Source organism: Triticum dicoccoides, chromosome 5B (genome assembly GCF_002162155.2).
Source record: "Triticum dicoccoides isolate Atlit2015 ecotype Zavitan chromosome 5B, WEW_v2.0, whole genome shotgun sequence".
NCBI lineage: Eukaryota > Viridiplantae > Streptophyta > Magnoliopsida > Poales > Poaceae > Triticum > Triticum dicoccoides.
The window spans coordinates 524579552-524592764 of NC_041389.1; the positions used below are offsets into that span (position 1 = coordinate 524579552).

At 45.6% G+C, this 13213-nt stretch overlaps 2 protein-coding genes and 1 long non-coding RNA gene across 3 annotated transcripts; 2 read left to right on the forward strand and 1 right to left on the reverse strand.

Annotated features, from left to right (window-relative positions):
- The first annotated feature begins 272 nt into the window (after window positions 1–272).
- LOC119305989 lies at window positions 273–1568 on the forward strand. The gene has a single exon (XM_037582356.1). The coding sequence runs from the start codon at window positions 448–450 to the stop codon at window positions 1417–1419; it is 972 nt and encodes a 323-aa protein (XP_037438253.1). The 5' UTR covers window positions 273–447; the 3' UTR covers window positions 1420–1568.
- A 1936-nt stretch (window positions 1569–3504) lies between these two features.
- LOC119311336 (receptor-like protein EIX2) lies at window positions 3505–7597 on the forward strand. Its single transcript, XM_037586980.1, has one exon. The coding sequence runs from the start codon at window positions 3687–3689 to the stop codon at window positions 6711–6713; it is 3027 nt and encodes a 1008-aa protein (XP_037442877.1). The 5' UTR covers window positions 3505–3686; the 3' UTR covers window positions 6714–7597.
- A 1722-nt stretch (window positions 7598–9319) lies between these two features.
- Window positions 9320–11965, reverse strand: LOC119311338. The gene is made up of 3 exons (XR_005151002.1): window positions 11614–11965; window positions 11153–11493; window positions 9320–11077 (listed from the first exon to the last, which is right to left on the reverse strand). It is a non-coding gene; the product is annotated as an uncharacterized LOC119311338 (long non-coding RNA).
- Window positions 11966–13213: the final 1248 nt, after the last annotated feature.

The window sequence follows — 13213 nt, forward strand, 5'->3', positions numbered from 1 at the left end:
GTCTATGCCCATCCATAGCTAAAGCTCGAGTTTTCGCGCCACCAATCCACATCCAGCTCGGCCTCGGCGATCACAACGACGTACTCAGTATATATATACTCCCTCTGTAAACTAACATAAGAGCGTTTAAATCACTAAAATAGTAATCTAAATGCTCTTATATTAGTTTACGGAGGGAGTACAATACAATCTGTCGAGATCAGAGCTAGCCAGGTCAACCAGAAGTCCGGCCAACAAACAACGCGCCTGGCTTCCTCCTCCTCCTCCTAGCCAGGCCCCGACCCATCCGATTCCGAGCTCACAACACACCAACCATCAACCATATATATCTCCACAGCTTGTACCTCGTCGTCAAGCTAGTGCACCGGTGACACAGCGATCTCGAGCTCGCGACGAACGCCAAGGTCAGAGCTAGCTAGCTAGCTAGCTCTTCTTTGCATAGCTAGGATGGCCGCCATAGGCGCCTTCTTCTCGGGGCAGGTCAACCGCGTCAAGGACGTGGCGAGCCAGCAGCAGGCGCTGGCCAGGCGCCAGTCGGCCTCGGGCCAGGACTTCCCGGGGTCGGGGCACCGCCCGGCCGACCGCAAGACGTGGATGGCGGAGCTCGGGCCGGAGCGGCTGCGCGTGCACCAGGTGGTGTGGCCGGGCACCCACAACTCCGCCACCGCCGAGATCGGCGTCCCCTTCGTCACCCGCCCCTTCGCGCAGTGCCAGTCGCTCTCCGTCTACGACCAGCTCGCCACCGGCTGCCGCCTCCTCGACGTCCGCGTGCAGAAGGACCGCCGCGTCTGCCACGGCCCGCTCGTGGCGAGCTACACCGTCGACGTCGTCATCGACGACGTGCGGCGGTTCCTGGCCGAGACCGTGGCCGAGGTGGTCGTCCTCGAGGTGCGCACCGAGTTCGGCCACGAGGACCCGCCGGAGTTCGCCAAGTACCTCGTGGAGCGGCTGGGCGAGCACCTGATCCCGCAGGACGACGCCGTGTTCCGCAAGACCATAGCCGAGCTGCTCCCCAGGCGGGTGATCTGCGTGTGGAAGCCGCGCAACTCGCCGGCGCCGGCGCGCGGCGGGCCGCTCTGGAGCGGCGGGTACCTGAGGGACAACTGGATCAACACGGACCTGCCGGAGAAGAAGTTCGACGGCAACCTCGCGTCCCTCGCGCAGCAGCCCGACCCGGCGGCCGCCCGGAGGTACCTGTACCGGGTGGAGAACACGCTGACGCCACAGACCGACAACCCGGTCCTGCTCGTCGAGCCGGTGACGCGGCGCATCCACCGCTTCGCGCGCTTCTTCATCGCCCAGGCCTTCGCCAGGGGCCTCGGCGGCAAGCTGCAGGTCTTCTCCACCGACTTCATCGACGGCGACTTCGTGGACGCCTGCGCCGGCGTCACCAAGGCCCGCGTCGACGGCACCGCGTGAAGCCGACGGCATGCATGGGGTAGGCCGGGGCGGCTGCGCAGGGTGTGGTAGATTTCTCGTGTGTTGGCGTGATGGCGTCCATCTGAACGTGATGCTGTAGCCCTTGTATGTTCTTGTTTGTGTGTACATAATGAAGTGATGATGAACTATGTGTCGACCCTTCTTTTGTTTACAAAATTATATTTCAACCTGCCTCGCAAGTATGAAGATACATTGGCAAGTCGCAGGTGCACTAAAAATCAAATGAATGTCCTGTAAATGCTCTTCACCCTGCTCAACGTGCTACAGTCTATAGGAAGCATCATCTAATCTGAAGATTGTGGTATTTGATTGTCAACATATTCAACATACAAAAGCAATACGAATACATTGTAGGCAAAGATAATGTAGCCTCTGGTAGATTGAGAATATGTTAGTACAAGTGGGAAAGTTAAAAAAAAAGAAGCATTAGGCCACCATTAGAAAGGCAGCTAATTCCAGTAGGCAGGCCTCATGACGGGCAAGATAAAATACGCCAGCCATGTGACCTACACAAATCCATTGAACCGTAAAAATTGTCGTAGAACAGGTAGCGCAGAGTAGGGGCAGAAGTAAAAACCTGTATGCAGTCAGACAGAGGGATGGATTTCAAAAGGCTACAATAAAATTGGTTGACACTCTCAAGTCTGCCATCAACAAAGAGAAACAAACTATGACATAAGTCGAAACAAAAATCAAAAAGTTGAAGTATAATATACTCCCTCCGTCCCGAAATGTAAGAAGTTTTTTGACACTACCCTAATTTCGCTATGACTAACCTTGGTCTCGTTGTCTTGCTGTCGATGTACCTAGAAACATCCGATCCGATGCTGGCTCTGAACCTGTAGGTGCAGTAACAGTAGCAGCAGCGGGTGTAGCTTCAGCAATTGGCGTTGTCATGCAAGCTGCTCCATTTCCAGTCGTTGAGGTAGTGCCCTGCCCACCACATGTCAAGGCATCTGAGAATCATACATAAATCACTCAGAAGAACATATGTAACTCTTTCCAGTTCAATCGAACAAGCATAAAGGTTGATGTCTCACAGTTGCACTCGCATCCATGCCATGTGAACTTCTATTATTCTAAGACCGAGTGCAAATAAAAATAGGTTTGCTTTGCTTTCAACTGCTAATATGTCACACATGGAGACAGGAGCAGGTGGAGCAGGTAATGCCTATTCTTCATCAGAAGGAGGCCTTCTCCGGCAGCATGTGTTTGTCCATGCAAATTTGTGTTTTCAAAACGCCTCCCATATAGGAGTATAATTTGGCATAATGGAGGAACAGGCATTGCAAAGCAGAAAGTATCCAAGTGATGTAAAAACACGATTGCTGGCAGAACCTAACGAAGACTACGCACGATCAACGACAATGTATATACCAAGTTAATCAAGTAGCTAGCTAGCGCCCAGCGTCCAGCCCGGCAGTTTTGTAGTATTTACTGGACGAACAAAGGGAGCCAATCATGGCGCAAAAGCATCTGCCAAAGGTTTATCTTCTCCAGGAAGAACGAATCTTGAGCATCGTTCCTCCGTTTCTTATTCAGATTCGCTGGCATCCGCAATCCGCAGAAATGCAGGGGCGGTCGTGCAACGCCCCCCTTGCTTCATGAGCTCGCAACGCCGCTCGCTGAAGCAAAGGCACGCCTTCCAGGAAGGTTCTTCCTGTCGATCTCCCTCTGCAAGGAGAGCGCGCATGTATCAGCAGATCAACTCAACATGAGCTAATACAAAACTTGGTTCTCGAAACATGCGAGTATTGCATTTGCTTATTTGTATGATGAATAGCTGCATGTACATTCGCACAAAGGAATAGACACAGGCGTCGGTTTGTTGTGATTTGTGACTGCACGAGCGCTTACGAACCGCTGCTCGATGAGTTAATTCCCTCGCGTGTAAAGTTTCGAAGCCTTCAGCGAACTAACAAGGATGGTTTTCAGCCGCAGGTTTGGTCTAAGGTAGGCGATTGGGCTGGCGCGGAATGCCCTCTTCCCAGAGAGACCTGATGAATGGTGGTGGCTACATGCAAGAAGAGGGCCCCAGAAAAACTGAAGGAGGACTTTGACACCATGGTGATTCTGGTACGCAGGAGGATATGGAAAGAGAGGAAATGGTTATTCTTAAGGAGGTTGACTGCAAGTCAAGTCAAGGTAAGAGGACGCCGTTTGCTGTTGCCCTCAATCAGGAACTTTAAATGTAGGGACAAGAATTTCTCTTTCTGATAGCCTCATGGTTGACTCGCTTTTTCAGCATGCAATTACTAGTAGTATCTTTCTTCAGAGAAGTACTGGTTGGCTGGCCTAAGCAAAGCCACAGAATCCTACTACCTTTCTTCAGATATAAATACTGGTTGACTGGCTTACCGAAGCCACAGAACAACAACCCCCTTCCCAAACCCAGACATCCTCCATCCATGGATGCAGCTGCAGTCTCCTGTTGGCTCCTGCTTGTGCTAGCCACCAGGCCCACCACGGCCGCCTCCTCCTCTGTCTATGCACAAGAAGCCGGCAGTGGGTGCTTCACAGATGAGAGGGATGCGCTGCTCTCATTTCGAGCCGGCATCAGAAAAGATCCGCAGGGCCTCCTCGCCTCGTGGAGTGGCCAGGACTGCTGCCTCTGGGGCGGCGTCAGGTGCAGCAACACAACAGGCCATGTTGTCGAGCTCAACCTCCGCAACAGTTTCTTCTTGGATGATCTGTTCGCTCCCGTGTTCTCCAACAACTCTCATGGGATGCGTGGAGAGATAAGTTCTTCCTTGCTTGTTCTGCGTCATTTGGAGCACCTAGATCTCAGTGGGAACTATCTTGGGGGAGTAGGCGTGCCGATACCAAGATTCTTGGGCTCTCTCCCGAGCTTGGTATATCTCAACCTCTCCTCCATGGATTTCGACGGGAAGGTGCCCCCTCAACTTGGCAACCTCTCCAGGTTACTATATCTTGACCTCAACAACATTTGGAATCCTAATGTGCATTATGCTGATGATAATATATTGCATGCTGAGGATATATCGTGGTTACCACGTCTTCCTTCGCTAAGGTTTCTCGACATGAGTGGTGTGAATCTCACCGCTGTTGGCAACTGGGTTCAAGTGCTTAGCATGCTTTCTAATCTGAGAGCACTTCGTCTTTCTGAATGTTATCTTATCTTTCCACACACACCTATTCTGCATTCTAACCTCACATCACTTGAGATGCTTGATCTAACAGAAAACGGGGTTGACACCTTGAATCCAACCTACTGGTTCTGGGATGTTGGCACCATCAGGCATCTTGATCTCACGAATAACATAATTTCTGAACCTTTTCTGGATGCAATGGGAAATATGACCTCCCTTGAGGTACTTAAACTTGGAGGCAATTACCTCACAGGTGTAAGAACCGAAATGCTGAACAATCTGTGCAATTTGAGAGTGCTAACACTGTGGTCAAATCCGATCAACCAAGACATTTCAGAAGTTTTGAAGGGGTTGCCTCAGTGCGCATGGAGTAAGATAGAGTTGCTAGATCTATCTTGTACCAATATCAGTGGGGAAATTCCAAAGTGGATTAACCAATGGACTAATTTGAGCATTCTTCAACTCTCTTCAAATAGGCTTGTAGGATCAATACCTATTGAAATTGGTATGCTCAGCAAACTCAACCAGTTGTATCTCGATGGTAATCAGTTAAATGGCTCTATATCGGAGGAACATTTCGCCAGTTCAGTGAATTTGGAGGAACTGGACTTGTCTTACAACTCCCTACACATGATGATCAACTCGCACTGGATTCCTCCCTTTAAACTGCATCTGGCTTATTTCCCTCGGAGCGAAGTTGGACCTCAGTTTCCTTTGTGGCTTAAAGGGCAGAGCAACATTACTAATCTTGACATTTCTGATGCAAGCATAGTTGATCATCTCCCGGATTGGTTTTGGACTGTATTTTCAAATGTTCAATATTTGAACATCTCTTGTAATCAGATCAGTGGCAGGTTACCAAGGACACTTGAATTTATGCCTTCTGCTCTAATATTTGACCTCAACTCCAATAACCTCACTGGTACTCTACCGCACCTACCAAGGCATTTGATAGAGCTTGACATTTCCAGAAACTCTTTATCAGGTCCACTACCGCAACAATTTTGGGCTCCATCCCTCATGGATTTATTGCTTTCTGAGAATAGTATCAATGGCACTATACCACCATATATTTGTCAGTTGCAGTTACTGCAAGTTCTGGACCTCGCAAAGAACTGTCTTGTAGGACAATTTCCCCTCTGTCCAGAGGTATCCGAAGGAAGATTCATTAAAGCTATAATTTTAAATGAAAACAACCTTTCTGGTGAATTCCCTTCATTCTTACAGAGCTGCCCAGAGTTGATTCTACTTGATCTTGCCAATAACAAATTTGATGGAGAGTTACCAACATGGATAGCCAAGAAATTGCCAGATTTGTCTTATCTCCGGCTGCGGCATAATGTGTTTTCTGGTTCTATTCCAATTGAGGTCACACACCTTGGATACCTGCAATACTTGGACCTTGCAGATAACAGAATATCAGGATCAATACCTCATACATTGGGTAACTTGAAAGCTATGGTTGAGGATCAGACACAATCACAAGGTAACCCTTTAACGTGGAGCTACGAAAGGCCAGCAAACCCTGACACGTACGCTGGAGCAAAATATGATGATAGCTTAGAAGTGGTAATGAAAGGTCAATACCTTGATTACACTAGCAACATCATTTATATGGTTGGTCTTGACTTGTCCTGCAACAATTTAGTTGGAGATATTCCAGCTGAAATAACATCTCTAGTTAATCTGAAGAACCTGAACATCTCCTATAATCGGTTGTCCGGTAAGATCCCAGAGAATATTGGCTTTCTTGGATCATTGGAGTCTCTCGACCTGTCATGCAATGAACTCTCTGGAGAAATGCCTTCTGGTTTCTCAGACATGACAATGTTAAGCAAGATGAACCTGTCATACAATAATCTATCAGGAAGAATTCCCACCGGGAATCAGCTCCAGACGCTCATTGATCCAAATTCATCGTACATCGGCAACAAATACCTTTGTGGGCCTCCTCTTTCGAGGAACTGTTCAGGGCCTAAGGTATTTGGAGGGGATCTTGACAAGCATCAAGTAGAGGCGAGGTTTTTCTATCTTGGCCTGGCTGCAGGATTTATCCTTGGTCTTTGGGTGGTCTTTGTTCTCTTTTTATTTTGTAAGAGCAGAGTTACTTGTTTCCAACTGTTTGACAAGCTAGCGCGTGCTATACAAGCATTCATGGCCTGAAATTCTTCAAGCTGCCATGGAATTTTTCTGTTCCGAAGACAGAACCCTAATCAGCATTGTATCGTCATGTATTTTCTATTCTTCTTTACAACTTTGCTCTTTAATTGGCTGTACCGTACTATTTGATTCGGGGACCTTCCTTCAGTACTCTCTTTTTATAATCTACACCAAGAGATCAACTCTAGAGGGTTGCTACTACTGTAATGCACCATTGTAATGAGGATCCACCATCACGGATTGTTATAGATAAACATGGTACTTTCTCATCGTTGAGGGTGAAATAATTGCTTGCGTAGTTGATTCTGACTGCTGAGTGAGGTGTCTGCACGGAGTAGTGGAGTACTAAATGGGAAGGCACGCTTCGCTGCGGCTCCACTGCAGGTGTTTGTTATTTGTGTTAATTAATTATCAGCTCCACTGCAAGTGGATCAGGTACAGTGCTTGTGTTTTTGTTTGCCGTCGTAGATTGTATATGCAGAAGGCCTGTTAAGTAGGTCGTCTGTGTATGGGGTGAGCTAATGGGTACACAGCAAATGCAAAGAAATTTGGGCCTTCGATTTACAGAACGCAGGGAGAAGATCAGATTACACAGTTTTTTTTTCCTCAACTACAGACTTAGCCAAGGACCGGACTACATAGTTGCAAAGTGGTCTATCATGTAAGGAGGTCTATCAAGTTGCATAGCAGTCTATCATGTGAGGAGGTGTATCACAACCTACTATAATATTCGCAGTGCAGTAAAATTTGGTAGTTAGTGTAGAAAAGGACAGCTTCATCTGAACTAGGTATGGTGTAGAAACTAGAAACTCTAACCAATCTGCTCTAAAAATTGAAAACACAATGAAGAATATTATGGAAGTTAGTATGCATAAACACATATATTATTTTATTAATTATCTTTCCTGTTGAAGTAGTTAACATGCATGTACACTTGAACATAAAGCTAGCTATGTAGCAAGTTCAGTGAAAGTATCCAACCAAGGACAGAATTCCTCCATGTGAAAATTATAAGATACAAATAGATGCTTAAGAATACAAGGGAAGAAATTTAGATCTTCACTGATTTCTACAGTAAAACAACTAAAGAGAGTGTTCATAGGTAAGAAACTAGAAAAGTAATAGTCATGCATCTGATGGAAAACTAAGAAATACAGTAGTTCAACAAGTTTCGCTATGTTTACAGAATGAGAATATAATGTACCCTTGTTTCACCTTGTATATTGTAGGGTGAAAAGTCAAGTTATGGAATAATGTTACATAACATAAATATTACTCACCTACACTCTGTAGCCATCCATGGATTTCTGGAGGTACCTAGCAGCTGATTATGTGGTATTAGGGACTAGAAGTTCAGGTATTCTGGTCAATATAATATAAACTGGAATATGATTGAATCCTTCTAGCTAACTACTTCTCCCTCCTTTCCACCTATGGATAACTAGTAAGCAAATCTTGTATGTTATCCACTTTGCTCTCAATAAAGAAAAGTTTTCACCCTTCTTTACTTTGAGATATTTTTCGAACACCCTCTTCTAAAATGATTCATTATCCCACAATCCTCCACATGGCAGTGGAAAATGCCATGGCCTTCCACGGAATTGTAATGATGGAAACATGGACCAGAAATAAGAATATGGTCTAGTCTAGAACTGTAATTGTACTCTCCAGCTCCAACTTTTTGATTAAAGCAAGTATTAGTGCCCTCTCTGCATAAAAAATGCAGCCAGCTTACAGTACGGTGTTAGCAAGTAATTTTCCTGGAGCCTACAACATGTGTAAGTGTGTAGCTATTATAAAGATGGAAACTCATTGCTGAAGTAAAGGGTATGGTGTGATTTCCATCTCTAGAGATGAGGAATCAGCACTATAGTAAGCGAGGTGTGCATAAGTAGCCGCAAGATCTTGTAAAATAATAGCCTAAATCAATGCGTTCTTCATCATCTTCTACAACAGCTGGGCCATATGTATTAAACAGAACTACGGAAGTGGTTCATTACATATCATCCCGATCCCATACACTGTAGACACTGTTTATTACTCCCTCCGACCGAAAAAGCTTGTCCCTCAAATGGATGTATCTAGCATCAAGTTAGTGCTAGATACATCCATTTGAGGGACAAGCTTTTTCGGACGGAGGGAGTACCTCCTAATCCTGCTGTCCAAATAAGCTCAAAATTCCGCAGATCACTACCCAAGACATGTAGTATTTACTGAAATGTTTCTGGATCTTTTGAAAAATATCTTCTAAACTAAATCTGAATATGTCAAGCAAAATAGCCAGATTCTGGTAATCCTTTTGTCCAAATAAGCTCAATTTTTCCCAGATTATTACTGGAAAGATGTAGTATTTACTGGATTTTTTCTGATATTTTTATTAAATATCAATTTTTTAACCAAAATTTGAATCTGGCTAGCAAAATGGCCATTATCTGCTAATTCTTTTGTCCAAATAAGCTCAAAATTTCCCAGATATTATTGGAAACTTACTGGAACTTTGCTGAATTTTTTGAAAAATATCAAATTTTGAACTAAAAATTTGGTATTGCCAATTTAAACAGCCAATATCTGCCAAACATGTGCTCAAAATGAAATGAATTCTTTTGAGCCCAATACTAGTAACATATTTGACCATACCACAAAGTTTCATACAGTTTACACACAATACATCAAGTAGTAGAGAAGCAACAATTAAAAGACCAAAACAATGATATGGTGTTGTTTCTTACTAATGCTATGGTAGAACCCCTCCAAAACATAATATAGAAATGTATGCCCAAGTGACCAGACGCAAGCCATCTGTCCAATACTCCAATTTAACACAATTTTTAGTGGTATAATAGCAAGGCGTCCACGGTTGACTATTAACACTACCAAAACTGACATATACCTCTAAATCACATTAAACTCATGAGGCAAATGTCCTTTATGATCCCTCATTTTCTGGAATTCTATCATGATTTGATCATCATGAATGCTTCATTGCTTCTGAATATCTCTTTATCGCAGTAGCACGCCATTAAATCATTTAGACACTCATTTGATACCTCATTGTGCAAATCTGTCTCGATGATCTTCATTACCGAAAATATTCACTCAACTGGTGCAGTTGCCATAGGATTAGGAAGAATCAGCGCCAACTCAATGAGGCGATATACCAACCAGAAAGATGTGTGTTTCCTTGTTTGAACCATCAATCGAGCAAGTGTGGACATATCTCGGCATCCATTAAATTCCTCACTTCTCCTAATGTTCATAAGGAATCTTGGAAGGTCAAATCTTAGCAACAACCGGTCAGCTTTTGTAAAGTCCTCAGCATAAATTTCAGCAAGCCGAATTAGTTTGTCAACATTAAACTTTGAGAAGTTGTTTGCTGATTAAGACAAGACATACAATCCAATAAACTCGGTGGAAACTTCAGTGAATCGATGATTCATCTCAGTGATAGTTGCATCAATGGCAACATTGAATATGCTAACCTTGTAATAGTGAAGTCGAGTCACCTTATTCTTAGTGCGAACGGATTGACCCATAGCTCCAACAAGATCATCCATATTTGGCACATCAATGTCATGTGCCTCACAAAAGCTCTTGGCTTGGCTGAATAAAGACTCCCACCCATTGTCCCTCATGTCTTGCAAGCATTCTTTCACATCTAAGATCAAATGCATGGCTTTCTTTGCAAAGCTTGTGATAGATAATTTGTGGTGTTGAACAAGTTTATTGAGAAAAACATGATGACCACAAATTCAAAGCATTCCATCTTAATAAGCAAACCTGAAGCTCCACCTTGACAAGCGTGTTCCCGAGCATCAACCACTACAATTCCTAGCACATCCACCACAGCATTCCACATTGTGAATATGCGAAGCAAGGTTCTAAGATGTGAGCCCCAACGAGTATCTCCTTGTCTTGTTAGGCTAGATTCTTGATCCAACCAGGTTCCGGATGAAATCTTTCCATTCTCCATCAAATCTAACAATTCGTCTTGATGTTTGGCCAGTAATGCATCTTTCCTCTTGCAAGATGAACGCACTTGAGTCACTATAAGTGGGATATAGTTGAAGAAATCAGCAATAGCAGGACTACATTGAGCAACATTGACAACCACCAACAGCAACTGGTAAGCAAAGTAATGAACATAAAATGCATATGGAGCTTCATCTCTAACCAATTTTTGCAAACCATTGAATTCTCCTCTCATATTTGAAGCCCCATCATAACCCTGTCCACGTAGCCTAGAAATCTGCAAACCATGATAATCCAACACATCAACCGAAGCTTCTTTAATTCCAGCAGATGTACAATCGTTGATGTGCTTAGTTGCAAGGAACCTTTCCTGAAGCTCCCCATGGTCATCAAGAAATCTACATGCATCAAGAAATCAGATTAGTGAACATTATTAGTACATTATAAACAGCACTAAAAATGGCATGCATTACCTCACAGTCACTGCCATTTGCTCTTCTACTCAGCAATATCTAGCCTCATCAATAAGGATTGAGAAGTTCTTATCTCCAATGCAATTCTTAATAACTTGACTTGGATGGAATTCTAATATGCGCTGCCTTGGTCGGTTTGTACTCTCATCAGATGTGGTACCATTGATCTCCTCATTTGGGGGTTCAGCCAGGAGGCATTGTGCTCACAGCAACTAAGGGGAGGGGATTTGCAGTCACATTAGCTGGGGCAAGTTTAGGTTCAACATTGGCAGGGGGAGGAGTAACTGAACTGCTTGCATAAAAATCATGCATGTTCGTAGTCTTTCTCTTCATTTCTAAATCTGCAAGCAAATTGTAATTGACACTAAATCAGTTAGCAGTTCACGAACTAGCAAACATACTGTAATCGACACTGAATGAACTAAAGAAAGCAATAGAAGCAAATAATCTGGGAATTAAACCTCGGCGTCCCTCCAAGGCTCCAACGGCCGATGCGCTGGATGCGGCGACTGGTTGCGACCTCCTCCCTCCGGCACGGGGCGCGTGGCGGCGTGCGCCTGTGTGAGCGAGCCGAACCCTAGCTCCGGACGGCCGGCGCCTCCGCTTCTGCCAGCCAACCAAAGCACTGCAGCCAACGAGTGTTGCCGCTGCTGTCTGGCGCCTGCGATGCTGCGGGGCTCCTGCACGCTGCCGTCCGCGCGCGCACTGAGGAGCGCCTGCATGCACGTGGGCAAGCGGGGGAGAGCGGAGGAGGCTGCCGCTGCCTAGGGTAGGGGCGGCGGGGCGGGGCGGCGGCGCGTCTCTGTGGCTGCGAACGAGCTCTGAACTGACGAGAGGAGCGAGACCCTTTTTTTTTAGTGGAGGAAGAGGAGCGAGACCAGGACGAAGCGCTGTGTGTGCTGGGCTGCTTTTTTCGGCTTTGATTCTTAGAAGTTGGGCTACGTCATAGGTGGGCTGGAGACTGGGAAGTTGGGCTATGTCATCTCCAGGGAAGGAGGTGTTGGTTAAGGCTGTGATTCTTAGAAGTTGGGCTACGTCATAGGTGGGCTGGAGACTGGAAAGTTGGGCTATGTCATCTCCAGGGAAGGAGGTGTTAGTTAAGGCTGTGGCACAAGCAATACCAGTGTTCTCGATGTTTTGTTTCAAACTGCCAAGAGGGCTTTGTGAGCATTTGAACATGTTGATTAGAAAATTTTGATGGGGAAGTAAGAATGGGCAATGCAAACCACATTGGGTTTCATGGAAGGCAATGACTCAGCCCAAGAGCATGGAAGGACTTGGCTTCAAAGACTTTGAGCTTTTTAACCTAGCGATGCTGGCTAGACAGGTATGGCGCATGCTTTAGGATCCTGCTTCCCTCAGTGCGCGGATTGTGAAGAGCATATATCATCCAAACACAACCATCTTGGACGCCTCTCTTGGAAGCCACCCGAGCCAGATCTGGAGAGCACTAATAGAGGGACGCGACACATTGAAGCTTGGTCTTATCAAGCGGATTGGAAATGGTGAAAGCAACGACATATGGTTGGACAATTGGCTACCTAGGAAGGAAATGATGCGACCATACGGGTGCATGGCCAACATACCCCCCACCACAGTATCGGAGTTGATAGATCATACCAATGCAACTTGGAACAAACCTAAGATAGATGCCACTTTCTTTGCGTTTGATGCCAGGCTGATCCTGACCATACCGCTGTGCACAACACCCATGGAGGACTTCTGGAGTTGGGCACATGAAAGGACGGGCTTGTTCACGGTGCAATCGGCATATAATATGCTAGTGGCAACAAGGCAGAGGAGAGAAGCTTGGCTAGAAGGTACCTCGGGATCGTCAACAACGCAAATAGACTCCAGCTCGTGGAAGATGCTTTGGAAGACTGAGGTCCCAGCCAAAGTGCGTATGTTCTTGTGGAGATTATCAAAGCAATCATTGCCAACTGAAGATGTCCGGGAGCATCGTAAGATGTCGACGACCAGCAATTGTGGCTTTTGCGGCGCTGAGGACTCATGGCGCTATTCTCTTCTAGAATGCACCATCTCTAGGTGTACCTGGGCGCT

What these genes read in the sequence shown, in the direction of transcription:
- LOC119305989 (XM_037582356.1), top strand. Translation starts at nt 448, where the DNA reads ATGGCCGCCATAGGCGCCTTCTTCTCGGGGCAGGTCAACCGCGTCAAG.
- LOC119311336 (XM_037586980.1), top strand. Translation starts at nt 3,687, where the DNA reads ATGCAATTACTAGTAGTATCTTTCTTCAGAGAAGTACTGGTTGGCTGG.